Below are 27,925 nucleotides of genomic sequence, written 5' to 3'. Positions count from 1 at the left end.
TGGACATACTGTTACAAGCAGCATGTACTGTACTGTGTTTCTAACTTTTTTTTAAAAAAGAAGATATTTTTTGGTCTTTTTTACTTGTACGATTTTGGACAGTACAGTGAAGATAGTGACAGGAAGCGAGTGGGGAGAGAGAGATGGAGAAGGGCCGGGAATCAAACCCGGGTCGGCCGCATAGCAGATGAGTGCCCTACCGCTAGGCCAAGGCAGGGCCTACTGTGTTCCTTCCTATGCGAACAATGCATGCACTAGACCACAACCATTGACATCGCTACTGAACACGTCAGGATGATGAATTGTTGTCAGCAGAGAACTACCACGAAACCAAACCATCAAGATATGTGGGAAAACACTGATGAATGAACAACTTGCGCCAGGCAAGCCTTGCTAGTGGTATCAGATTTACCCAAGGCTATGCTGCAAACTGTAAACACGGTCGGTCAGTATGCCGAATGACATCGATCGCAGAGCCTGGTGGTGTGGCATTACTGTCCCTGGTGCTTTCCCACTGTGCCCAGTGTACCACGTTTGTCATCAGCACAGCAGACATGTTGTCTGTCGGCTGTCAGATCGGGAGCATGGGCCCTACCCCTGCCGTTTGCTTACGCACTCTCTCTCTCTCTCTACCATCATTGTCACCACATCCTGCCTCAGCGAATGGGGCCTTTTTAGAGCAGAGATCCTCTTCCCATCAGCACTTTGAGTTTGATATACAATACAATACAACACAATACAGCATGTATTTATATAGCACAGTATCACAACTATGAAGTTGAAGTCAAAGCACTTTCAAAACACACATACTACACATTCCCATTTCCCACATTCCCACACCAGCTCTGGAGGCTGGCGTACAGTACCAATTGTCCGGGGTTCATGTGAGACTGCACACACAAACACAGTAATGATAGTACACAAAAAAGATTATAAGATGATATGAGGTCTGGCCTGCCTGAAATGGGAGGGGGCACCCAGCAGAGAGAGCGACAGGACACCGTGTGAATGTCACTGGAGCACTGTGTCCTTAATTTGGTGCAATGGGGCTTCATGTGCGTGCTTGCGTGCGTGCGTGCGTGCGTGCATGTGTGGATGCGTGCATGCATTTTATTTTAAATGGAGGGTTAGATTATGTAAGAGCTCTGAACATAAGTCCCCTGCCCTCTGTGTCTGTGGCTCTGTGTCCCCTCCTCTACCCATTGTCAGGCTGCGTTTCCATCACATTGTTGACCTCCGCACCCCCTTGCTTGTAGACATACAGGTTCGGTAAGTGGGTAAGATGCACAGCACAGGATGCTTTAGGAGTGTCTTCAAACTTCACCCTGCTACCTGCCACAGACTTGCCAGCAATGATTCAAGTGTTAGCGTTTAGCGGTAGAGCTGTAATGATATTGTATCGAACTGAGAAATCGTGATGCGCAGAAATCACGATACTGTAGTGCGATGCAAGAAGGCAGTATCGCCATACGCCTTTTCAACTGTTACCCTTCAGTCCAGAAAACAAAAGCAAAATGGAGAATTCATTAATTTAAAACGGAACATTTAAAAAAAGCTTTGAGTGTATCGAATCGAAAAATCGTGACACGAACTGAATCGTGACTTATTTGTATCGTTACAACCCTAGATAGCACTTAGCAGCGTGTCTGGTATGTCCTGTCTAAAGCAGGTCTCGCTGTGCCGTCTGCTTGCTTTTCAGGATCTAGGCTAATGGTATCCTGGAGACGTGTTGACTATCAGCCAGGGCTTTCTGGGTTGGCTTTAGTTGTAAGGGGGTGGGCTGGTAGAGTTACACACCCAGAAAAATGTGTAGTGTGTCAGCAGAGACTGGATAAGATCTCTATTAGAACTCCTAGTATTTCTGGTGTCACACAGCTCACTGACTCCAACTGACGTGGCGAGGTGTGGCTACCTTACTAACTGCACAGACAGTAGCAGAGTCATTCCTCAGCGAGGGAGGCAGTTAACCCCAGCTGATGAATGGAATGGTATTTAGCCCAGGCGTCATATCTCTTCTCTCTTCTCAGTGGTTTGCAACATGCACACATCCTGTTCATTGCTCATGTTCGTTCATTGACTCCTGTCTTGTAACTGGAGTCCTGATCCCCATTGCAAGGCGTGATGGATGTGTGTTTATGCTTGTCTCTCTCTCTCTCTCTCTGTCTCTGTGTCTCTCTCTGTCTCTCTGTCTCTCTCTGTCTCTGTGTCTCTCTCTGTCTCTCTGTCTCTCTGTCTCTGTCTCTGTCTCTGTCTCACTGTCTCTCTGTCTCTCTCTCTCTCTGTCTCTCTGTCTCTCTGTCTCTCTGTCTCTCTGTCTCTCTCTCTCTCTCTCTCTCTCTCTCTCTCTCTCTCTCTCAAGGCGTAATGTATGTGTGTGAATGTCTCTCTCTCTAGCTCTATCTCTCTCTCTATGAAGCGTGCACAGCTTACCTTGCAGCAGCTTGTGCTTTGTCAGGAGTATTAGCGGCGGTGGTGGTAGTAGTGACCGCGGCTCTGTGGTTGCCAGGGAGAAAGGAGGGAGCTAGAGAGAGTGGAGGAGAAGGGAGCAAGCGAGTGAGTGAGTGAGGGAGTGAGGGAGAGAGAGAGGCATCTGGTGCCCGGTGGTTAAGCTGACGTCCTGCAGGCTTTTGTGTTTTCGTCTGTGAACTCATGCTCAGGTCCTTGTCAGGGCCCGTATTCAGAGACGCACACATGGACAGATATATAAACATGTTGGCAGATCACACAACTGACGCATGCGCGTGCATACACACACACACACGCACACGGACAAATATATAAACATGTTGGCAGAGCTCACTCCACACACACACACACACACACACACACACACACACACACACACACACACACACACACACGTAAACATGTTGGCAGATCACACAGACTGACGGACAACTCGACACCCTCACAGACTGTTTGACTTGCTGAGACGGGTTCAGCCCCAGGTCATGAGAAATGCTTTTGCGGGAGTTTGTTTACCAGTACTGCACACGCACAGACAGGTGTTTGTGAAGGGGTCACATCAGGATGCAATGCTGTCCCATCTAAACTGTTTGCACTGTCCAATCAGGTATTTCCTAGAGGCGGCCCAATCAGATATGCTTTTTTAGATGTGCAAGTGCATGAGCACACACACACACACACACACACACACACACACACACACACACACACACACACACCAGAATTTTTAATATATATTTTTTTGAGGAGGGTAGGTTATTTATTTTGATAGAACAGTCTGAGATTGTTGACCGGAAGCGAGTGGGAGAGAGAGAGAGAAGGGGGAGGATCGGGAAATGACCTCGGTCCAGAATCGAACCCGGGTCCCTGGCGTGACAGTGCAGTGACGGTACAGTGAGCCACGGCAGGGCCCACACACAGCAGATTTCCGTTGCAAGGACAAAGCTGTGTGAGAACTGAACCTGAGCCAGACAGACACAGTCGAACATTCATAGCTGTGTGTGGAGAAGACTCTGAGTCACGCTAATACATAAGCTGTCTTGAGCTCTGAGGAAATGTGTAAGATTGGGCACGATGCCCACTTCGCTGCAGATCAGCGTTGTGGAGTCTCACCTGTGCACGGTGTGAGACGTTGCATGTGCAGAATTTATTTTTGTTTGTTTTTCACAGAGCGCAAGGCGTTCGTTCACAACAGACCACCCACCCTAGACCCTATTGGCTGGCTTCGTCCTGTGTAAGCCTGTTGTGGCTCGTCTACGTCTTGGGTGCTGTGAACATATTGGCAATGTAAATACAAATTATTCAGAGTTCCCAGATACACACATAATAGCAATGAGGTCCCAGAGAGGAGTAGAACAAGAGTGAATCCTGCATCATGAAAGTAGTAGTTTGTCATTTCTTCCCGTTCCTTGAACTGGTTTCCTCATTGTGGTTGGCTTTCTCACAAGGGTAAAACCCCCCTCCTCCCTCCAACCATGACTTTTACTAAGCTAACTGTTTCACCATCTTTCCTTCCTTTTCTGTCTTGTTTTTTTTTTCTTTGAATGTTTCTTGTGCCATGCTCATCTTCCATAAGCTGGTAGGGCAGCCTTCTGTCTCTCCAAGACAAATATCTCCTGGCCCTGCCATGGCTCAATGACTGGCCACTGCCCTGCTACGCCGGGTACTCAAGTTCGATTCTGGTCCGAGGTTATCTTCCGATCCTCCCCCGTCTCTCTCTACCACTCGTTTTCTGTCCCATGCTTCACTAATAGACTCCTTTAGAGTTTGTAAACAGGTATGACGTAATTTGGCTGCGTGCACACCGCTGCCTCAAAATCGTCCATGCTCCGTTCACTTGTACAGAGACTCGACAGGTGTTTTTTTCCGAAATAAGATAAGGGATGCTCTCGCTAACCTTAGATATGCAGTGGGCACCACGGACACGGGTATTCCTGGCGATGTCATCAGTCCAGTCAGTAGTTTAATGTCCTGTAACAACAAACATCTCCTATGCTTCTTGAACAGCCTCTTCCCGCTCACAATAGCATAACAAGTGTACTTTTCGGAATATTTTTTTCAACGTACACGCTTCAGAACGGCAGTTTTTCTCTCTTTAGTGTCTGCACTGTCGACCAGTATTAAATACAGAATCACCACTCCCGATTTTACCCATGCCTGCAGTTCTCCTAGTGGCCGCTATCGAGATACGGCTCGGAACGCAGCTGCCCCTAGAGTGTAGTACCACCCAGAAAAGTGGAGTCTCTCGTAATATCCTTCCAATATCTCTGGTGTGTTTGAGTCGACGATGTGCACGCATTCATGACCATGTCGACTCTGAACGGGTCTATACTGTCCGAATAAAGGTGAAAAAAACCAAACAAAAATATTTTTAAAAATCAAAAGCTTTTGCACTCCTCTGTGGTTGGGCAGTTGCGTACGATATTATCCCAGTAGGGTTGTACTTAAATACAACGTTTCGTATATATCCGACCGAAACGTTGTATTAAAGTTTGTTGGTGGAATGGACAGTGTGCAGGTTTTCTTTGCACTTGAAAAAATCAAAACCTAACCTCCTCTATGTCTCTCGTTGTCTGTTTTGTCTTCCCCTACCCTCCTCCCTTGCCATTTTCCAGCTCCAAAACCTGGGCATAAACCCGGCCAACATCGGCTTCAGCACACTGACGATGGAGTCGGACAAGTTCATCTGCGTGCGGGAGAAGGTGGGCGAGCAGGCGCAGGTGGTCATCATCGACCTGGGCGACGCCAACAACCCCATCCGCCGGCCCATCTCGGCAGACAGTGCCATCATGAACCCCGCCAGCAAAGTCATCGCCCTCAAAGGTACGCCCACGACACACACGCCCTTGCCCACTGCTGTGAAACACACACTGACACACTCACGCTGAGAGACGTGTACATGCAATACAGTACACGCACTCACTCACTGAGACGCATGCAGATTAGCACACACACTGATGTTCAGACACAAAGTTCTACCAGGGCACACACCCTTACACACACACACACACATTAACATTATGAGGCACACACACACACACTGACAAGTTCTGCCAGGGCCCCTCCGCCCTAAAAGGCCCAGATGTTCTCTCTCAAGCCCGGCAGACTTCAGTACAGCCAAGTCTCTCTGGACAGAGACTACACACGAACGTTAGTAGGGGCGTTAAAGAACTTCCTTAAAAAATGTTCAGTGTTCAGTCAGTGTTTTTATTGCAGCTCCTAAAGGGGTTTTTGGGCAGCTGCTCAGAAAACCTTAAAAAGACTGCTGCTGCTCAGCTCATACATACACACTTGTCTGTGGATTTCATGATGTAGTTATTTGGTGCACACCACTACAGTACATGTGGTCCTGCTTCTCTTCATCTATTCATTTTGAAAAGTTCTCCTGTTTTTCATTAACTCCTATGCCAGTAGAAGAGAAATCATTTTTTTAAATAAAAAAAGACAATAACCAGTTATGTTTAGATATTTTTTGTCCCGCAGCCATAATTGCTTTGTCTGTTTTTTTGTTTTTGTTTTCTGTTGTGTTTGTATGTTTGTTTCTTTTTTTTTTTTGTTACTGCTTTCTTATGTGTATGCAGACGGTGAGTTTCAAATTTCAACAACACAATATGTGGAAGTTACAATCCTGTTCAAAGACAAAACACCTCACAGACTCATTTGCTTTGAAGACTTCAAAGAGTAGTTGGCGACCCTGCGACCTCTGAAGGCAGAGATGGCATCACTAATTTGATACCAGGGTCTCTATTGGTAACCTCTGTATTTTCAACTTGAATACAGACCAAAAAAGTGTGCACATAGCAACTGCTGAAAAGCCAAACCTTTACTCTTGTGCAGTATACACACTGCCTCAGAAAGACCTGCCAGTGCAGACTTGTCAACGGGAGCATGTTCTCAAATCTAGCTCTTTAATTTACTGTTGCTTGAACTACACTCGTGTAGTGTATTGAAAAAAACAGTAATTTGTAACACAATGGGACATTCAACTGGTCTCACTGTGGGAAAAAAGGAGACTTGAAACAGGATTTTGACTTTCACTTTTCCTCTAGCTTGAATGTTGCCACATTATATATTGATTTTCCCCCTAAATGTGAACGTGATCTTTGTTTTCTGGGAGAATTGTTTTGGGGTATTTCTTTATTTTGGAAAAAAATCTTTTGAATTATTATTTCTGATGTTTTTGTCAAAGAAAAAAAGTAATTGCATTGCTTGGCAGTTTGGATGCCCCCCCAACCCACCCACCCCTTCCAGACAACACACACACCTTACACCTGTCATCCTGTCATAACCACACCACCCCCCTTACCCTGTTTACTATGCCCAAAATGTCCCAGTGATTTGTGTCTCTCTCCGCCCCACCCTGATAGATTTGTCTTGATTAGATGCCAGGCAGTGTTAACATAGCATAGCAAATATAGGTGCTTTATGTTTACTACGCACACAGAGAAAAATAAATGGTAACCATATTTTAGAGTTTGGTTCCTTTTGATGTCTGCACTATTCATAGCGGTTGCACCAGAGGATGGGCACAATAACTATAGTGACTAATTAGTATAGTACATGTCCCTTTTCATTTCTGCCCAAGCTTGGCGGTTGAATGGTTAGGCCCATAATTAATTCAGTAGAAGGCTTTTATTTTGTTTTGTTTTCAAAGGGATGTGAAATGTGATCTCCTAGTCCCTGAGCAGATGGATGCATTAGGCGTTGGCTAGCAACCATACTGTAGAGATAAGAGAATGTTCATACAGAGATATTAATGGAGATGCATTAGCCATTTGCGAGGAATCCAAAATGATGGGGAGTAACTTGTGCTCTTGCTGAAGCATGAATGGAGACGCATTAGGCGTGTGCTACGAAACCCAGAGATGGCAGGATAATTCATGCAAAATCGTGAATGGAGAGTCACTGAGAGGACAGTATGCACAGTGGCATGAAATCAGATTAACCTCGAGATGATTGGTTGGTTGCAGTTCAGAGGCCAATAAAAAAAAGAAATCCCCTCGCCCCGCTTTGGCAAATTGGATCAGTTGGCTTGTTTTGGCCCGGCCCGGCCCGGCTCGTGCTGTGTTCCGTTGTGCTGTGTTGTGTTGTGTTGATATGGTCCGAGGCTGCGACCTGCTGTGTAAGTCAGATCCCCTAATGTGATTTTCTTAGTGAGTGTTGTGTCTGTGTAAACAGTGTGTAATGTGAGAGACAGACATTCCCTTCCCACCCTGGAGAGTTCTGCATCCCCCCCCAAACACCCCCCCCCCACACACACACTCCTCCTCTCCTCTCTCTACCTCCTCCACTCTGTCACAGTGTTGTGTGTTGTGTGTTTCTCTACTGTAGTACAGTTGGCTTCCCCTTCTCCTTCCCCTCTCTTCTCTCCACACTCCACTCCACTCCACCCCCCTTTCCCCCCTAATCTGCATTCAGACAGGTTTATGCCACACACAGGCATGTATGCACTATGCACGCACACACACACGGTACACGTACACGCTCCCATACACACACAAACATAAGGATATGCATGCATCCCCTATAACCCCTCTGTTATTCTCACACAATCACACTTGCTCCACTTCCTTACATAAGCGCACACATACACACACACACACACACACACACACACACACACACACACACACACACACACACACACACACACACACACACACACACACACACACACACACACACACACACACACACACTTTCACCATGCGCCCGTATAGCCCTTATCAGGCCCCATTCCAGGCCCCAGCTTCCATTCTACTAGTCTGGTCATGTGCTTGTGTGTGTCGTAGATCAGGTGACTTGGGGACGCCAATGCTTCAGCTGCCTGCCTTGGGCTCATTCTTTAATTCTGCAGCTCCTACCACCACCACCATACGCCATTCATCACACACAAAAAGAGAAATTCACATGCGCCACCATGCCATCACTGAGATGCTAATGAAGGAGATATAATATCAATTAATTAAAGCTTCTTAATTTTTGTTTGCTTTCGGCACTCTTTGGCACTAATTGCTGTAACGGTGCCCTTTTTTATGGCATATCTGATTTTCAAAACAAATTATTGGTCTAATAAATGTGGTTAATATTGCTGACCCTCAAGGTTTAAAAATAAAAAAAACCCTTCAGATCCAAGGTGAGTTGTAGAAATTTAAAACCGGAGGAGAGGCACAATAACTTCATAACAGAATAAACACAATTTTATTTGGCCCTTGCAACGCATCTATTTTTCATTATTGGATTGTTTTGATCGAACTATGCCTATTTATTTCTATTCAAAACGGACATTGCAAATCCAAACACAGCTTGTTAATTTGTCACTACAAATTGATTAGTTGCTTATCGCATCTCTCACCTTTGCAAGACTGAATGCAGATGATTCCTCACGAGACTGTTCTAGAGGGTTGAGAGAATAAAAAGACAGTTTTATTTATTGCTGTGCTTTCCTATTCTGTTGTTTGCTTTCAAGTTCTTTCTCTCTCTCTATCTCTCCTGAGCAGCTGTTTTGATGTTTCTCAGTCATGGTGTGCTTGCCTGACACGCCTGCTACCATGGCTACCAAAATTTCAAGCTTGACTCTCCGCAAAATCAAGTGGAATTTGGTGTTTTTTAATTTCCCTTATTTTGTGTTTTCTAAGATTTTTCTATGGGTGTTTTTGTTTTATTCTTTTCTTGCTCTAATGACTTGGCTAGTGTCTTTCAAACTTTCTCTGTCCCTCACTCTCTCTCGCTCGCTCTCGCTCTCTCTCGCTCTCTCTCTCGCTCTCGCTCGCTCTCTCTCGCTCCCTCTCTCGCTCTCTCTCTCTCTCCCTCTCTCTCTCTGTCTTTCTCTTTCTCTCTCCCCACATCATTATGAGAAGCACCTGAATGTATATGTCTTCCCTCCCCTCCCACCACCAGCTGCAAAAACCCTTCAGATCTTTAACATCGAGATGAAGAGCAAAATGAAGGCCCACACCATGACGGACGACGTGACCTTCTGGAAGTGGATCTCACTCAACACGGTGGCGCTGGTGACGGACAACGCCGTGTACCACTGGAGCATGGAGGGCGACTCGCAGCCCGTCAAAGTCTTCGACCGCCACTCCAGCCTGGCCGGCTGCCAGATCATCAACTACCGCACGGACGCCAAGCAGAAGTGGCTGCTGCTCATCGGCATCTCCGCCCAGGTAGGTCGGTCGGTCGGTTGGTCGATCGGTGGGTTTGATGATTGCAGGCGTCGTTCTAATCGTTTTGGTGCCCTAGGGCAGTGTTTCCCAACCTTTTTTCGTCTCATGTACCCCCTAAGCCTTTTCGTTGTGCCATGAGTACCCACTAACTGTTTACCATCGCCTTTTCTATTCCAGTGTGACTATACATGATTTGTTAAAGCGACATCTTTCCAAGTGACCCCTGCAGTGTGCTCGCGTACCCCTAGTGGTACACGTACCCCTTTTTGGGAACCACTGCCGTAGGCCAATGTTTTGCCACGTTAATTTCGTCTAGCGTAGCCCTTTTTTGACATACCATAAGTAATGCCTCAATCATGCTCTATATCTATTCCTCTGTCGTTGGTTGCTTTGGTACAAAAGTCCCACGGTGCCCCACCCATCCATTGATTCGCTCCCCTACAGAGTGCTGTTAGATCATGTGCTCTAAATATCAATATGCTCATTGCTGTATCCATTCAGACAGAATAACTTGTGTGTAGTGTATCGTGTCTGTGTGTGGGTCAAAGACGTCCAACCTGAAATTGTCCCTCAGTGCTAACGGATACTTTTGTTTACTGTAGGCTAACTTTGAAAAACATGATTTTAATTTTTTTGAAAAGTGATTGCATGAAAGCCAAGCCAAAAAAATAAATTTAAAAAAAGTTTTTTTTTTTTTTGCATTTACAGTAAACAAAAGTATCCGTTACACTGAACGACAATTTCATGTTGGACATCTTTGACCTGTGTGTTCGTGCATGCACGCACACAGACTGTTCACCCACATTCTGTTGTGGCTGAGCAGTGTCTGGCTCTACAACAGTAGTTCTCCCATGGTGAACTTCCCATTGGACATTAGACTTTCTGATTTGAATGCATGCAGGAACTGGTGTGGTGAACTTTGTTCAAATAATGCACACATCATGCTGCGATGCTATCCTGGCTTGACCGGTCCGTTAAGGACAGCGTACAGCCGTTTGCATATGAGGAGCTTTGTTGCAAAATGACTCGTCTCCATTTTGGGAAATTTATTTTTTTTGTATTGGGCATTGCATAATGCATTTTATTTAGGTATAAGTAGCATATGCTCAAAGTATTTGAATGCCAAGAATTGACACATAGACGAGAATACATTTGAACAGTTATTTCCTTTAATAAAATGCAAAAGTCAACACGGTTTACAGCTGTTTGCATATTCAGACTAAGTGTTTAGCTGAAGCTGCACCTGACCAACACCTAGCTACATGTATTGTCCCTCTGCCCCAACCCTATAATTTACTATAGTCCCTGAGCTTCATTGTCCCTCTACACTGTAATTAACTCTACGTAACAGTGTCTGTTAAATGTAATGTGCACTCCCAACCTCATGCTGTCAGTTCAGCGCACATATTTGATCGACTTGGCCCCACAGGCGACCTCTTTATTTTTTCCTATACAAATCTTCAGTGTTCATAGGAGCAAGTGACTGAGATTCTGAACTCTTGCTTACTTCCATGGCTCCATGGGTGGTACCATTGTGAAACCCCGCCTCCAACGATATTGCTGTCCATTAACATGTTATTTCCACGCCATTACCACACAATTACAATAATATTCTGTTAGAGGTTATATGTTTTTTGTTCGATTTGGAGTTTTGAGTGTGTACTAATGTAATGTATCGTCTATGTTGTGTTTAGCTTGCTAAGTTATATAATCTGTTTGTGCTGTAGCAAAACCGCGTGGTGGGCGCCATGCAGTTGTACTCTGTGGACAGGAAGGTGTCTCAGCCCATCGAGGGCCACGCGGCCAGCTTCGCCCAGTTCAAGATGGAGGGCAACGCCGAGGAATCCACACTCTTCTGCTTCGCCGTCAGGGGCCAGGCGGGAGGCAAGGTGAGTGGAACGCACACGCACACACACAGGGTTTAAATTGGGACGGAGCCCTCCGCAGCTCCGCTCCGCCTCCTCACCTCTGAGGGACAAGTAGACGGAGCTGCGCTCCTGCTGCCCCACCCTCAGTGTTCATATTGAAATTTTACTTTCATATGTTTTCACATTTCTTGAAATATATTTTTATGAAAGTTTTCCAATGATTGCAACATAAAATAAGATTAAGGGGCTCTTAAGGGACATTATTTGAGTTGTTATGCGTCTGCATTCTGCAAATGTGCTGCGAGACACCAGTTTGTAGCAGACGTTGCAACAGTTGATCGAAGCGTTCGCCCTTTCTCGCAGTTTAAAACTACTCCGCTTCGAGTTTGTCACTACTTTCAGCCTGTCCTCCATGCTATCATGTTCAGTGTGCAAAGTTAGTAGCCTAGATACAATGCCTTTTACAAAACGGAGGTAAGCTGTCATTTCATTGGTTTTAGCTTTCAGGCAAAATTAACCAAACAGTCATGCAGAATAGCGTGGTGTCTGCCTACTTTAACAGCCGTTTGTTAATGGGGGGAAATCACCATCAAGTTTGGGATTTCTTTTCGTTCTGTCAGAATATGTAGCCATTTCATTGTAGGTTACTTTTATGTGGGCTTAAAAATGCCAGGAACGTATCAAAAGTTTTAAGAGAGTAAGCAAATGATAGGGATGCCTGCGTGTCGTAGCTTTGCGTGTAGAACAGTGCACTGTCTCTCTCGCACTGGAAATAATTTGCTGCAGCGAGCTCCAATCTATTGCTGCCAAACTTAAGCTTTAAATTCGGCACAAAAAAAAAACATTTACTGTGTGATTGCATTCTCAAACACTTCAGCTATGGTTCTGCAAGGTGTTTCAAATCAAATCAATGCGGTGAGCATTCTGAGAAGTTCTAGGTGACCATCCCCAGTTAATCGAGCCCCACGTTGATCTCGCACAACGTGCCTGAGTCAGAGGATTCTCCGCAGACTGCACCTGATTTAAAGAGACAGTGCACACTTTCACTCAATGTACAGTAATAGAACAGCTTAGCCTAAGCATGCATTTTTATTCTTTTAACTTTGTTACTTATTAGGCATAAAACGGGCTAATAAATGCATAAACCCATGACATTATAGGATAATTAAAAATAAAACAAATTGTTATTCTCATCAGTAGCCTAATATGATTTCTTAATAGCGTTTTGATGTGGTGTTTTCTTTACCATGTCTTACACCTTTGTAGCTTGATGGTGCCAGTGGTGGTGGTGGTCAGAATTGCAGTTTTTTTGCCCCAGAACTGACAGGAGAGAAAAGTAGGCTACATAAATGCATCAGGTGTGATACTGGTCTAACTGTTTACCTATTTTTTAGCAACCTAATACAGTGAAGAAGGAATTGGGGTACCTTGCTGTTTTTCTCATAACTGAGTTATACATCGATTTATGTATGATATTAATTATAGGCAATAACTTCATAGAATAAAAAAAAAGTTGCAAGAAAAAAGCTATTTTGACCGCGAGTGAAGGGCTCCCCCACCTCCCGAAAGCCAATTTAAACACCACACACACGCACGCACGCACGCATACACGCACGCACACACGCACACACACACACAATGCATGTTGAACTTTGAACAGGGCCCAGCCCTCAGGTTTGCAGCCTACAACTATGCATATAAATGTGGTTTCTTTTAAAGATTTGTAAGTATGTCCCAACTGGTGTTCAGTGTGAAACCCCACTGAAGCAGTGACTCAAAAGTGAGGACAAAAAAAGAGAAGTGTGGATTACCACAGTGTTTGTCATTGACACCATTACAGGTGTGGCTCTTGTTACAAGGATATAATTGTCCATTTTAAATCTCATTGGCCCCTCACAAGCCCCTCATTTCAATCCTAATTTAATTCACGGCTGCTTGAAATTGTGCTTCATGGCCCGTTGAATAGTAATTGGGATATCCAGCCTGCCGTCTGTCTACCTAACCCCCAAACCCTTACTGCCATACCATTACAGGCTCATTTGTGTTGTAATGCTAAATGAGCCTATTTAAGTCCCTGCCTATTTTTTTGTGTGCATCGCTTACGTTGAGTTGCTTCCATGTGCTGTGGCTTGCCTGGTCTGTCTGTCTCATAGTCAATGAGGCCTGTTGCCTTTTCTCACTGATGGGACGGGATGAGATCAGGGAGACTACAGGAGGAGTTGAAGTACAATGCAAAATACCTTTATCATGTTGGTTGAATATGTGTGTTTTAGATGACTGCTGAAAAATATTTGTTCTGCCTTTATTCATTCAGTATTTATTTTTCTTCTGTACCATTGCTTTACTTTACATTAAATTACATTTCATTTAAATATACCATTTATTTAGACTAGAACTAGATGAATCAAATAAAGCATCCTGCTTCTGATTCTTCTTTCTCATAATCTCGCTCCTTCTTGCAGCTGCACATCATTGAAGTGGGCACCCCAGCGACGGGCAACCAGCCGTTCCCCAAGAAGGCAGTGGACGTCTTCTTCCCTCCCGAGGCCCAAAATGACTTCCCAGTGGCCATGCAGGTACGACTAGACCCCCTGGTGCTAGTGCATCAACCGTGGAGATTCAGCAGAGCACAGTCTCCGAGCCATCTATGTTTTTTTTTTCTTGTTTCCTTAAGGTTTCAGACCTAAATTCACGAGTTTCAGCATTGAGGAGTTGTAGAGTTATGTTGACTGGCATTGTGTAGCTATGTACAATATACATTTAATCCACTGTACCAGTATCAAGAACACTGACTATTGCACTTACTCTATCAGTTGCCATTTTGACTTTTTAAAATGCTAACATGACATGCAAATGAGGCCAATGACTGCAAAGACTGCTTGTTGATCTTGCTTATCTCTTTTTCCCTCTGCTAATCATCCATCCATCCTTTCTTCCCTTTCTTCCCTCTGGTGATCCCGCCACAGATCAGCTCCAAGCAGGACGTGGTGTTCCTCATCACCAAGTACGGCTACATCCACCTGTACGACCTGGAGACGGGAACCTGCATCTACATGAACCGCATCAGCGGCGAGACCATCTTCGTCACCGCGCCCCACGAGGCCACCGCCGGCATCATCGGCGTCAACAGGAAAGGACAGGTAAGAGAGGAAGAGGGGGACATGAGGTGCAGTGTCTTTTATGTGTGTAAATTGCCCCATGCAAGAGACATAAAGTACAAAGACAGATTCCATTATTGTCCTATTAGGAGAATCAGTTTAGCACAAGTTATGTTGATGTATGTTGTTATGTTTGGCAACGGTATGTGAATGACTCGAGTCAAGCGTCACCTGAGCCAATGTGTGCCAATTGCCACTCCCTAGTACACTGTGTAGAGGTACAGTGCTTTGTGTGTGTGTGTGTGGCGTTGATTGGCAGCTGTCATGCATTTTTAAAGCCCCAGATCCCACTGACACGATGGCTGGCCTGTATAAGACCGAGGCTGAGTCTCCAGTTGCCTCTTGTGAATGGTAATTGCACAGTGCACTCTGTGATGCTGCAATTATTGCAGGTCATTGAATCCTATAGGTGCATACAGACGGCAGAAAGTGGCATGTGTCCGTGGCTGACTGACAGCAAAGTAGCATCAGCTGAGTAAATCACACCAGCGGCATCTTGTGACCCTCTGAAGAAAACTAAAAGTTTGCCATCGGAAAGCATTTTACACATCAGGACCCTGTTTCTCAAAAGCATCATCGCTAAGCAGTTAGCAACTTTGTACGTTGCCAATGGGAAATTGCATTTCAACCAAGTAAGTTGCTAAATTAGTTAGCAGCTGTGCTAGTGTCGAGAAACGCACTCCTGATCAGAAATCAATCATTTATATTGTAAACGGATAGTACTAAATTAACCCTATCCACGTCTTTGCCAAAACAATAGGGAGGTTATTTGGGGCCGGTGCCTTGGTGGCTGTGGTGGTCGGTGGTTTGTAGCAGCCTAATGTGTGGGGCCTCGGGGCAAACTTGAGAGATGGGCGGAGAGGAGATGAGGAAGGAGGAGAGAAGGGGAAGAGAGGAAAGGGCAGAGAGGGAGGAGGGAGAGCAGAGGGGAGAGCGAGGAAAGCAGAGGGGAGAGGAGAGAAAGGAGAGGAGAGAGGAGAGAAAGGAGAGGAGAGGAGGGGTTACGAGCTGATTAGCTCAGTGGATACTCATCTCCTGCACCCATCACCAGAGCGATAAGAAAATTACCCCCTTCCTTTCCTCCTTCTCCCCAGGCGCTTACACTCTCGCTCTCTCTCGCTCTCCCTCGCTCTCTCGCTCTCTCTCTCCTGTAGCCATCTTTTGTTCTCTCTCTCTTTTTCTCGGCCTGTGACACTATCGCTCTTTCGCTGGCTCTCATACTACCTTTTTCCATTTCTTTCATCTTGCTCTCTTTTTCTGCCTCTTAACCCTTCTTTCCCCCCACCCCTCTTTCTTTTTCATTACCATCTCTCCCCCTCGCTCGCCCTCTCGATCTCTTCCTCCTTCCTCCTCTTTCTCTATCCATTCCCCTTCCTCTTTCTCACTCCTCCTCTCCTGCCTACCACACACACACAGTCCTCCCCACACACTCCTGATCCTCTCCTTTCTCTCTGTGCGTGCGTGCGTGTGCGTGTGTGTGGGTGCTTGCGTGCGCGCGTCTAAGAGCGCTTGGTTTCCAATCATCGTTTTCAAGGTTAAGCCCTTTTGCAGAGGCCCTGGGCAGAGCTGAGTCCTGGCTAGCCTAGCCAGCTACATGCATAGCCATAGCCCTGCCCCCCACCCACCCACCTACCTACCCACACTGCCTACTAGCATCACTCTGTGGCGTCACTGCCAAGGCACCACCCTCTTTTCTTTTCATACATCCAGAGGTGGAAAATACTGCAGTGTGCATGTGTGTGGTGTGTGTGTTGTATTGGTGTGTGTGTGTGTGCGCTTGTTTTTTCATGTTCTTGTTTTGTTTCTTTGTGTGGATGTCTGTGTGTGTGTGCGTGCGTGTGTTGTTGACAAGATGTGAAGTCATCCACTCTAGCCTTTTTAAAGAACCCAACCCAACACCCCCCCAAACCCCAGCCACACACACACACACCGCTACAGTCTTGGGATAACCAGATCTCACCGGACGCTGAATAATTTTCCAGTGGAGTCGCGGAGAGTCCATCAATAATTTACATGGGGCCTGAAAGTCGATCTGGACGTGTCGGGCCTACACATGCCAAACCCCGTGCCTCTGTGCAGAGTAGAGTTACCATCACTCCGACACACGCCGTCTGGCTGGCCTAAACAACATCATGCGTCACTCGCTTTGGGGCTTGTTAGTCGCGTGCGTTTGTGCCCGCGTGCGTTTGTGCCCGCGTGCGTTTGTGCCCGCGTGCGTTTGTGCCCGCGCGTGCGTGTATTTTGGAGCTCGCAGTAGGTTTTGATGAGTTTCCCAGCTGTGTGCTTTCATAATTTAGGTAGAGGGGGAGAGTATGATGTTCTGTGCTTGGGTCAGAGGTGTGAAGCTGTGAATGGGGGTACAGCTCAACATCATGCATGGCATGCAGTTTGAACATGTCTCGTGCGTGTGTCCGTGTGTGCATATGTGTGTGGCCCTGTGTGCGTTGCCGTGCGTATATCTGTGCATTTTGTCACAGGTCCATTTTCTTCTATCTTTACTGCTGTGCGTCTCTGCCTGCTGTGCGTCATGGCACAGTGGAAATGGCTGATTGGCTAGCTAGGCACGTGGCATTCAGCTAATCTTACTCTTCTACTCTCCTCGATCCTTCCTTCTTCTTCTCCTAATCTCCTCTTCTCTACCCCCCTTCTTCTCCTCCCCTCTTCTCCTCTACCCCCCTTCTTCTTCTCCTGCTCTCTTCTCCTCTATCCCCCCGTCTTCCTCTCCTACTCTACTCTACTCTACTCTATCTTCCCTTCCTCTCCTACACTAGGAGAGTAGGAGGAGAGATGGATAGAAAGAGGTTTAAACAGAGAGAAATAGCTTAGAAATAGAGAGGCGAAGATGGAAGATGGATTGAGATTGAGGGAGGGAGAGATGAGTGGAGGGGAGGAGAAAAGTTTGGAAAGGGTGAGGAAAGTGTAAACAAAGAAGAACATTTGGATGGTATGTGGATTGAGGGAGATGGGGATAGATGGATAGAGAGAAATGTATTGGAGGGAGAGGGACAGGCATAGAGAACGAGGGATGGAGAGAGCGAGAGAGCGATGGAGGGAAGTGAATGAATGGAGGGAGATGGGGATAGACTGAGAGAGAGGTATGAGAGGGAGCTATAGAGGGTTGGAGAGATGGAGTGAAGTGAAAGGATGGAGGGTGTGGGGCAGCAGCAGGCTATAGTATAAGCTGCTGCGGTTGAGTGGCTCGTGATGCTCTGGCGTCTGGGATGACCTTGAGAGAGGTATGAAGAGGGGGAGGAGGAGGAGGAGGAGGATGGAGGCGAAGAACTTCCATCTCAACCATGCAACCAGGCTGTGAGGGAGGTCTGGGATATAAGTCACCGACTGCTGTGCTGACCAGAAGAAAGAAGTAGTGACTGATGGAAGAGAAGGGAGGGGGAAAAAGAGGCAGAGAAGAGAGGGTGGATGGATGGAGGGAGGGGGAAAAAAAGAGCACAAGGGAGAGTAAAGCGAGAGGAGAGCGGTGAGGCTACTGTGAGTGAGTCATGTGACTCGGTGGGCGGCAGCTGACTGGCAGACTTAATTCCTCCTGTGCTGTGCCGTGAGGAGGGGGGAGGAGTCTGGGTGGCTAAACTAGGCCAATCACGTCCCGCGTGGGGCTCACGCATCACAATGGCTCTGACATCATAGTGTGCACTTGCACTGTGCCCTCTCTCTCTCTCTCTCTCTCTCTCTCTCTCTCTCTCTCTCTCTCTCTCTCCTCTCTCTCTCTCTCTCTCTCTCTCTCTCTCTCTCTCTCTCTCTCTCTCTCTCTCTCTCTCTCTCTCTCTCTCTCTCTCTCTCTCTCTGTGTGTGTGTGTGCTCTTGCTCTCTCTCCCTGGATTCCTCTCTAGTCATCCCTCCATCTCTCTCGCTCTTAGGCTCTCTATCTTTCTTCATCCCTCCATCTCTCTCAATCTCTATCTGTCGCTCTTGCTCTCTCTCTCTCTCTCTCTCTCTCTCTCTCTCTCTCTCTCTCTCCCTCTCTCTCTCTCTCTCTCTCTCTCTCTCTCTCTCCCTCTCTCTCTCTCTCTCGCTCTCGCTCTCGCTCTCGCTCGTTACATTTCTCTCCCTGTCTTGCTTGTTCCCTCCCTTCTTCCCTCCCTCAATTTCTTTCACATACTCCCTCCATCTCTCTCTCTATCCCTCCTCCTCTCTCTCCCCCTCCTCCCTTCCTCCATCTCTTGTGTCGTGTATCCGGGCTCCTAGTGCTGCGGTGCAGTGTAGCCCAGTGTAATGTGACACACTTGATGGTGCCTTTCATCCATCAGCCTCTCTCTCTCTCTCTCTATCTCTATCTCTATCTCTCTCTCTCTCTCTCTCTCTCTCTCTCTCTCTCTCTCTCTCTCTCTCTCTCTCTCTCTCTCTCTCTCTCTCTCTCTCTCCCTCCCTCCCTCCTCTCTGACTCACTCACTCACACACACACACACACACACACACCTCACCGTCTCAGACAGACCTGTCTACAGAGCTGTCAGTCTGGGCTATGATTAATTATTACAGGGGACGATTCAGTCGAAGCGATATATATTTATTAAAGCTCAGAACGATTGGACAGTTTGTGATGTATTGACTTATTCTCCTGCTACCACTGTGACATAACTTACTCTTTAGTGATGTGTGTGTGTGTGTGGCGGTCGGGGACTGGGAGTTGTTATTTTTCCACTCCTTTGTTGTCTGCAATGTATAGGCGATTTATTAATCCGTTTAAATCCGCGCCAAAATGGATCAGCGGAGTGATTTACTTTACATACTGCCCCATACCATTTAGGTAGCCTGCTTTACGTAATCTTTTAGGCCTGACTCAAGGAATATTATCCTAAAGAATAAGCTTTTGAGCGATGAGGTGAAGTTATGAAGAACAGCGTGTCTGCCTCAAGATCGATCTGGGATGTGGGAAAACTACTACGGAATGCTAGGTAGAGAAAATTGCACTATAGTTAATTTTATTGCCTTTATTTACAGCTGAAGAGTTGGGACTGGAAAGGGTTGGGAGAGAGAGATTAGCCATGGTTTGTGTCAACTTAAAGCGCTTTGACTCAAAGTCTAACCTATTGAGTCAACTCAATAGTAGTGATACTGCACTATATAAATACATGTTGTATTGTATTGATGTATGGTTTGAAAATCACCTCCCGCTGGAGTTGAACCCAGTTCCATGGTGTAACAGTACGGTGCCACAGCCGTTTGAGCCAATAACCAGGCTGTGTCCCAAACATTTGTCTTGGTGTCAGTCAAGCCTTCCTCACTGTGTGAAATGAAAGATGCTCAATTTCCAGCCTCGACCAGTAGCACTGACTGACTATGGGTGAGTTCCAATATGCGACCTTGCGTCCTCCACTTGTGCTTGTGGCCTTGTACCAGGAAGTAATACGTTGTGAGGACGTCACTGACATCAGCCTTTTATTTCAATATCTCGCAAAAGCTCAATTCTAAAGTCCTTTTCTCATTTGCAAACTGGATGGTGAATGAAGAATAGTCCCCCCAAAATTGTTGTGGCTTGGCTGACAGCAGGGACACTTAATTGTTTTCTCCACAGAGGTGGGGCATCAGCAAAAGGTGAGGCCACAAGCCCAAGTGGAGGACGCAAGGTCGCATATTGGAATACACGCTATGACGTCCATTAGGAGGAAGCTGTAATACTTGGCTGTTGTCTTTGTAAATGCAGAATGGTAAAGGATGGTGGGCATTGTAAATTGCATCTTTATGCAGAGAGGATGGTGTTGCCAATTGTTTAAAAATAGACTGCTTACACACTATTTCTTGTCTAATACCTAAATGTCGAGCAAGTGTAATTTATTTTACCTTTCGAAACTTTTTTTTGCATGCATTTGGCGTATTACTGATGATTTAAACCTTGGGCGCTGACATCACTTCCACGTACTTCCCACAAATATGGTGGATGTGAAGTATGTAAAGGATGTGATGTGTAAGTGCAGCCTGTAGGCTTGTGTAGTGGCGTGATGAGGAGCTGGCTGGCATAGAGGCCCTGGAGCCTGACCTCTTTCCCCCCACAGAGGGCTCTCTCCCTCTCTCCCTCCTCTCTCTTCCTCGCTTGCTCTTTCGCTCTCTCTCGTTCTCGCTCCGTCTTGCCCTCTTGTTCTCTCACTCGCTCTATCTCACGCTCTCTATCTCTATCTCTCTCGCGCTCTCTCTCTCTCTCTCTCTCTCGTTCTCGCTCTCTCTTGCGCTCTCTCTCGTTCTCTCTCCCTGTCTATCTTGCACTCTCTCTCTCTCTCTTGTGCTCTCTCTCTCTCTCTCTCTCTCTCTCGTGCTCTCTCTCTCTCTCTCTCTCTCTTGTGCTCGCTCTCTCTCTCTCTCTCTCTCTCTCTCTCTCTCTTGTGCTCTCTCTCTCTCTCTCTCGCTCTTGTGCTCTCTCTCTCTCTCTCTCGCTCTTGTGCTCTCTCTCTCTCTCGCTCTTGTGCTCTCTCTCTCTCTCTCGCTCTTGTGCTCGCTCTCTCGCTCTTGTGCTCTCTCTCTCTCTCTCTCTCTCTCTCTCTCTCTCTCTCTCTCTCTCTCTTTCTCTTTCTCTCTCCCTCGTGCCACCGCACTGTCCCACCGCCTGTGTGCCCGTGGCATGGCAGTCACTGACGTCAGGGACTCACTCCCTTCCCCTCCCCTCCGCTATCCTCAACTCCACTCCTTCTCTGCTCTCTTGTTATCTCTTTCTTTTCTTCTCACACAAACCGTACTCCCCTCTTTATAACACACACACACAGACACACACACACACACACACACACACACACACACACACACACACGCACGGCCTCAACCCCCCCCAACACCCATCCCCCCCCCTCCCACACACACACACACACACACACACACACACACACACACACACAGTGTGTGTGTGCATGGTTGAAAGATGATCACAAAGAGCTCTATTTTTATTCCTCTCTCGCTCTGCTCTGTGTGTTTCATCCCTCTCTCCATCTTGTCCTCTATTATCTGACCCATATTTGAGGGGGTGGGCTTTCTTCTCTTTCTATTTCTTTCTCCCCCGATGTGGAATGAGACTGGTGTGTGTGTGTGTGTGTGTGTGTGTGTGTGTGTGTGTGTGTGAAGAATGGGCTGGTCAGTGCAGTGTTTGCCGAAGCGTGTAAACAGCTGTGTCTGTGTGACCTGGTGCACCACTTAGCGACGAGGCCCCAATTTATGCAATCGCGTTCAGTCACATGTGCAATGCAAACACACTGACACATACGCACACACACACACACTTGTGCATACACACATACTCACACTCAATGAGAGCTGGCAGTGCAGACAAAGAGCCAGCTCAGTTCCAAGTGGAACATGCAAAACACTTGACGACGTCGACTCATGCAAACGTCATTGTGTGTGTGTGTGTGTGTGTGTGTGTGTGTGTGTGTGTGTAATAGCCACACACTGTCATTATGGCCAGCCACACATAAACATGGGAAATATATTGGCTGATGGACTGTACAGTACATTGTGCTGTCATGGCAGATCTGTCTACAAAGCACTAAATGTCTGTTTTCTGTCACACAGTCTGTAAGTTATGTGTTGGAACATGATCCCTCTCCTCAGTAGTATCTGAAGAGACGTGATTCCCTGTGCCTTCGGGGGTTAGTAACGTGAAGACATGTCGATCATTAACTGTAAAATGTTGCTGAACCAGTATTTTAAGAGAAGCCAATTCCAGTGTTTTTTATAGTGGCCAGGGTCAAGGAATGCCTGTCATCGCTGCTGTTTCTCCCCCCCTTACATTGAGCTAACGAGATGTTGGCAGCCTCTTAATTCTCTCTTTTTCACAATTTACAATGGGCCCTATAAAGCGCTCCTCATCCCCATTTCACCTGACTGGTAAATCATTCACCAACCAGCCTCTTCTCTCCAGCTCAGCTCAGCTCAGCTCAGGACAAGGCTGTGCGGCGCGCAGGAAAGGGGACACCCTCCTGCTACCCCGTTCAGTGTCCTTATGTTACTTACACACACACACACACACACACACACACACACACACACACACACGGCCCTCTGCTCTCCCGAGACTTTCCACTATTCTCTGACTGAAACCTCCCTTAAGGGTTTCCCTTGCTTGTCGTGGTCAAGTTGAAGCAGTGTGTGTGCTGTGTTGTGTCCTTTTGTGTTTTTATGGTCATAGTATAGTGGCCCCTCTTGGGTTGGGTTTCATATATTGGCCCCTTTTTAATACACTCATGGTTCAGTCTTTAGTAAACCTCTGAGAACAGAGTCCACAGACAGGAGGAGGTGATATTTTAAGCAGTCTAGCTGCAAATATATGCCCCACTTTACTTACCACTGTTATAAAGTACACAATCTATTTAATATGAACACATTTTGTGCAAAACTCTTGCTATCACGAGAAAAGAGCCCATTGTCACGGAAGTACATGTATTCCTGTAAAAGAAACATAAGTTCATGTTTTCCTCTCGTGTGTGTCCTGTAGGCTCTGTCTGTATATATTCAATAAAAATGTATGTCTATGCCCATGGTATACCAGAAAAAGAGAAAAATAATGTTTAGAAGTACGTCTTCCTCTCCATTTTGCTATTTATTGAAACCAGGACTGTGAACTGTAAAATGCCTATTGTTGGGACGAATCAAGTTTTCTAATTCTCTTGATTGTCTGTCATGTACGTCATGTAGGTGCTGTCGGTGTGCGTGGAGGAGGAGAACATTATTCCCTACATCACCAACGTGCTGCAGAACCCCGACCTGGCCCTGCGCATGGCCGTCCGCAACAACCTGGCCGGGGCAGAGGAGCTCTTCGCACGCAAGTTCAACAACCTCTTCGCCGCCGGAAACTACTCAGAGGCCGCCAAGGTTGCCGCCAACGCTCCCAAGGTAAGGCTGCTGGCTGCTCACCAAAAGAAGCGATATTAGGAATGTCCAAAAAATATGAAGCGCACACAAGGCTATCCGTAAGTTAAAAATGTATATTGTGGCCGAAAAGTTAACAGAAGAAGTCATTGGACAAAACCGTAGCTACTGATGTTTCGGACCTAGTCCATGTTCAATGTCTCCAGCAGGTCAAGGTGAAGGGGAAGAACTGGGGAAAACAAAAAAGGGAGTAGTTTAAAGCCTGCCCATCTAAAACGTATGTCTGACCTGGGAGCAGGACAACCAAATGACAAGATACAAATGTGGGAGCAGAAAAATCCTGGTTGAAGCGGACTTTCATTTTTAGCAAAACAGGAGAGGGTGCTGAACTAATCAGCCCAGTATTTATTGGCCAAGCACAGACTGTTCTTGTAGTAGTTGTGTCGGGGCCGTTGAGGGATTTTCTGCCTTCATTTTTGGCCCGAAAGGCAAAGCAATCTTTGTTTATTGTAACGGTAACACGCACACATTTTCACATTTGCCAAGCCTCAATTATTTGTGCATGCACCTACATGTGAATGTGTGCACGCATGACATACTTGTGTTTTGTTTTATTATGTATTTGTAAAAACAGCATCAGTGTTTCCCACAGAAATTTTGGAAACTATGGGGGCAGCCGGGATTTTTTTTGTCCGGGGGGGGGGGGGGGGGGGTTTGCACGCGGGCCTTTTGGGGGGGGGGGGGGGGGGGGGTGTTGTATTCGCGCAGCGCTAGCCTACATTTCAGCCATTTATATTTTGAGATTTATACATAATAAGGCTACATAATACACATGTAGGGGTCTATGTAATGAAAAAAATAATAAAACAAAATAGGAGCAGAGATAAGAATTTAAGATTACTGTGAAATTGTTAACGCATAAACAAAAAGGGTCTAAGACGGTAGGCTATGCCTTTTCCCCACACACACATAGGCGTACACATTCTACATGAGGGGTGCTGGTCACAGGGCCAGTTTTTCAAAATTCCTCCCATTAAAAGGGCGGAACAACATATTACACATTTATGTATATTCACATTCATTACACATTCATTTCTATATGCAGCCCGATGTCTCCTCTGCCTTGTCAATGAAGGGCTGTCACCTAACTCATTACAACTGTAAAACAAAGCCTGGGGAGTGTTAGTAAACTCATCCCAACTGTCCCTTCTCTGAAGGTTTTTTTTTATTGCTCCCAAACCAAACCAAAGTTAACTACAACTTGACTAGGCTTTTGAACCCTCTGTCTTTCAAGCACTTGTGGTTTTCTCTACAGGATGTATTTACTCCAGGAGGAAAATGCGAAGGAAATCGTAATTCAAATCGTTTTAAACAAAAACGGCAATCGTAAAAAAAAGTTAAAAAAAAAAAAAAAAAATTAAAAAAAAAAAAAAAAAAATTTTTTATTTTTATTTTTTTTTTACATTTTCGGAAACTATGGCGGCCAAATTTAAACTATGGCGGGCCGCCATAGTTTCCTCAATGTATGGGAAACACTGGCATCAGTGTGTCTGTGTGCAATAACTCATGCATACTCCACCCATCTCATCTCCTCTGCTCTCGTCCGGTTCTCAGGGGATCCTGCGCACTCCAGACACCATCCGGCGTTTCCAAAGCGTCCCGGCCCAGCCCGGCCAGACATCGCCCCTGCTCCAGTACTTCGGGATCCTGCTGGACCAGGGCCAGCTCAACAAGTTCGAGTCGCTGGAGCTGTGCAGGCCCGTGCTGCAGCAGGGACGCAAGCAGCTGCTGGAGAAGTGGCTCAAGGAGGACAAGGTATGTGGAGACGAAGGAAAAGCAAAGGGTGGCACTCTAACATGATGTGACTAGTAGATGTGGGTGGGTGGGTGTGTGCAAATGGATGCATACAGTAGCTTGTGGTGAAATGGTTCAAGGAGGACCAGGTATATGGAGGAAGAGCTAGTTCATTAGGAGTTTCCTCCAGAATCCATGTGACACAAGGTTCTATGACATGCCCTGTCAGGCCCTGCCTCTTTAGAGGGGTGGTGTAACACAATGGGCGCGTGTACAGTCGTATGTATGTACGCAGGTGGATGTACAGAATAACTTTCGGCCTCAAAGTGGCTCAAGCAGGAGATGAGGTATGTTTGTGAAGATTCTTTCATCCAAAAGAGTTTAGTGACCTGAGGATATGGTATGTGGAGAAAAGAAACTGGCTGCCTTCTCTAGCCTGGGGAGGCGGCTCAAGACGGATAAGACGTTTCTTTGAGGATTCGTCATTCTTCCACTTCATCTCTAGCCAACCGAGTTTACTTGTTGTCATTGACTTCCATTCTTCTATTCCACTGAAGAGGGTGAGGCGAACAGAGGAAGGGAGGTGGGTGCCTGGTCTGGCATAACCTGTAGATGTGCATGTGGGCCAATCATGTTTTTTTGTGGGGCTCAGATGTCCGGTAGTACAACCACAGCAAATACCCATAAGTTAATTAGTAATTGGTAATGATTATGCTTCTTAGATAATCCACTAAAACAAACAAAAAATAGTTGAATCCATACAATAGTGGCATTAGCTGTGGTTGCGCCACCCTGATATGTGCTACTACTAAAACATCAAGGACCCATGTTGCCTGGCTGTTGCCCAACCTGTAATTCCATGCAGCTTCATGAGTTCCACTTAGTGTGTTCGGCGCCACCAGGGGGCTTCAGTGCTCAAACACACAGAGGTCTGGTAGGAACCAGACTAAAAGGGAAGGGGACACCTCCCTAACCTAGAGCAACATGTGTATGTTCTGAAGCCAGTCCACAATCAAGCTTAAAATAAAAATAAGAAAATATGTATTACTTAAAGGGGTATGCCACTATTTTGGGGCTTAATACAGTTAAAATCGTTGGCTGGGGTTTATAAAGGTGGTAAAGTGTCTTATTTTTCATGTAAGCCGTTGTCTTGCTTTAAGACAGGTTAAAAGAGGGAATATGTCGCTAAGCTAGTGAAAGTCAATGGATCCGTGTAGCATGCTACAATGCTACACGGATACATTGACTTTCACTAGCTTAGCGACATATTCCCTCTTTTAACTTGTCTTAAAGCAAGACAACGCTTAACATGAAAAATAAGACACTTCGCCACCTTTATAAACCCCGGCCAACGATTTTAACTGTATTAAGCCCCAAAATAGTGGCATACCCCTTTAACATAGCAGGAAGCAGAGCAGAAGGCCACAGCCACCACACTTGCCCCCCTGGCCATAGTTTGTCCACCCCTGATGTACAGTGTCTGAAGTGACGGTTCCTGGAGGAAGTGGCTGTTCCTTGTCATTGTAGTCACGAGTGTAGTTGTAGGCCACTGGCCGTTTTTGTTGTTGAAGCTCGAAAGGGGTTTAGAGACTTCCAGTTTGCTTCTTTCCTCAGGATGAGGGATGAGTCATTTGAAGGAGGAGGGGGGGTGCCTCTCTGCTGGTGTAACATGTTGGTGTGAATGGATGGATGTCGGGTTGTATTTGTGCTGTAGGCATGTGTGATTGCGTAAGTATGGATGCATGGCTGGTTGGTGAGATATCTGTCCATTTTTTGAATGCAGGTGGACAGACTGGTGCCTGTTTGAAAGTGTATGTCTTGGTGACAGCAGAAGAATGAATGGACTTCTGTTTCAATGTGAAAGGCTGCACGTGAGAGTACAGTTTGAGAGACTGCTGATTGTGTGTGCGCGCAGGTAATTGAAAATGCATGTATAGAGGATTTGTGTTTGCGCCTGCGCACACAGTATTACTAGTATTGGTGCTAGCAGAGACGCGGGATTAGGTTAGGTAGAGACGAGTCAAACCCTTACTTTTCTGGGGTCCATGTGTTGTGATGTGCATGCCTCTTTAGGAGACCGGTGGTGGTTGAGAATAAATGTTCCCTTCGTGCTGTAGATGGTGGTAGCGCACATCTTATGAAAGTCGCCACCAAACGCCACAAAAATAGAAAAAGAAGGAGGGGACAATGCCCCATTAGGAGGCCGAACTTGAGCACAGTGCTTTGCTTTGGGTAGGCGTGGTTTGATTGATCTTATTCTACTAGACTATCTTTGGTACTAGTAGTGGAACTATTGATAAGGAAGAGATGGTTCATACCAAGCGACTTCCGGAATCAATATGACTAGGTTCCAATCTGCCATCATATTGCTACCATGTCCCTTTAGGAGACTAGCAAGGTGAATGGAGATTAGGATACGTGTTTGTGTGTTTTGCAGCCCTGTGTGTTTGTGCCCTTGCCGGCTTTAAATATATTATTTTAGTTACTGGTCAGTTTATCTTGTAGTAGGCCTTACCTGGTGTGCCTGTAGGCAGCCGTGTATATTGCCCTTGTCGGCTGAGTCAGTGCCCGTTTCATCTTCAATATGTTAGTTACTGGTAAGTTTAGCTAGTAGTAGGCCTAAATGGTGTGTCTGTTTGCAGCCATGTTGAACCCTTGCCTG

General features: G+C 46.2%; 1 protein-coding gene across 3 annotated transcripts in view; it reads left to right on the top strand.

Moving 5' to 3' along the window:
- Positions 1 to 27,925, top strand: part of cltca (clathrin, heavy chain a (Hc)) — a 69,064-nt gene that overhangs the window by 12,430 nt on the left and 28,709 nt on the right. For all 3 annotated transcript variants that reach the window (XM_063203296.1, XM_063203294.1, XM_063203297.1), the window contains exons 2-8: positions 5,082 to 5,289; positions 9,367 to 9,635; positions 11,363 to 11,524; positions 13,966 to 14,079; positions 14,470 to 14,643; positions 23,296 to 23,493; positions 25,084 to 25,284. In XM_063203296.1, the coding sequence (XP_063059366.1) occupies positions 5,082 to 5,289; positions 9,367 to 9,635; positions 11,363 to 11,524; positions 13,966 to 14,079; positions 14,470 to 14,643; positions 23,296 to 23,493; positions 25,084 to 25,284 (1,326 nt within the window). The remainder of the gene's footprint in view (positions 1 to 5,081; positions 5,290 to 9,366; positions 9,636 to 11,362; positions 11,525 to 13,965; positions 14,080 to 14,469; positions 14,644 to 23,295; positions 23,494 to 25,083; positions 25,285 to 27,925) is intronic.

The sequence above is a fragment of the Engraulis encrasicolus genome, chromosome 7 (assembly GCF_034702125.1).
Source record: "Engraulis encrasicolus isolate BLACKSEA-1 chromosome 7, IST_EnEncr_1.0, whole genome shotgun sequence".
NCBI classification, from domain to species: Eukaryota; Metazoa; Chordata; class Actinopteri; order Clupeiformes; family Engraulidae; genus Engraulis; species Engraulis encrasicolus.
This window is presented reverse-complemented; position numbering and strand designations above follow the sequence as displayed.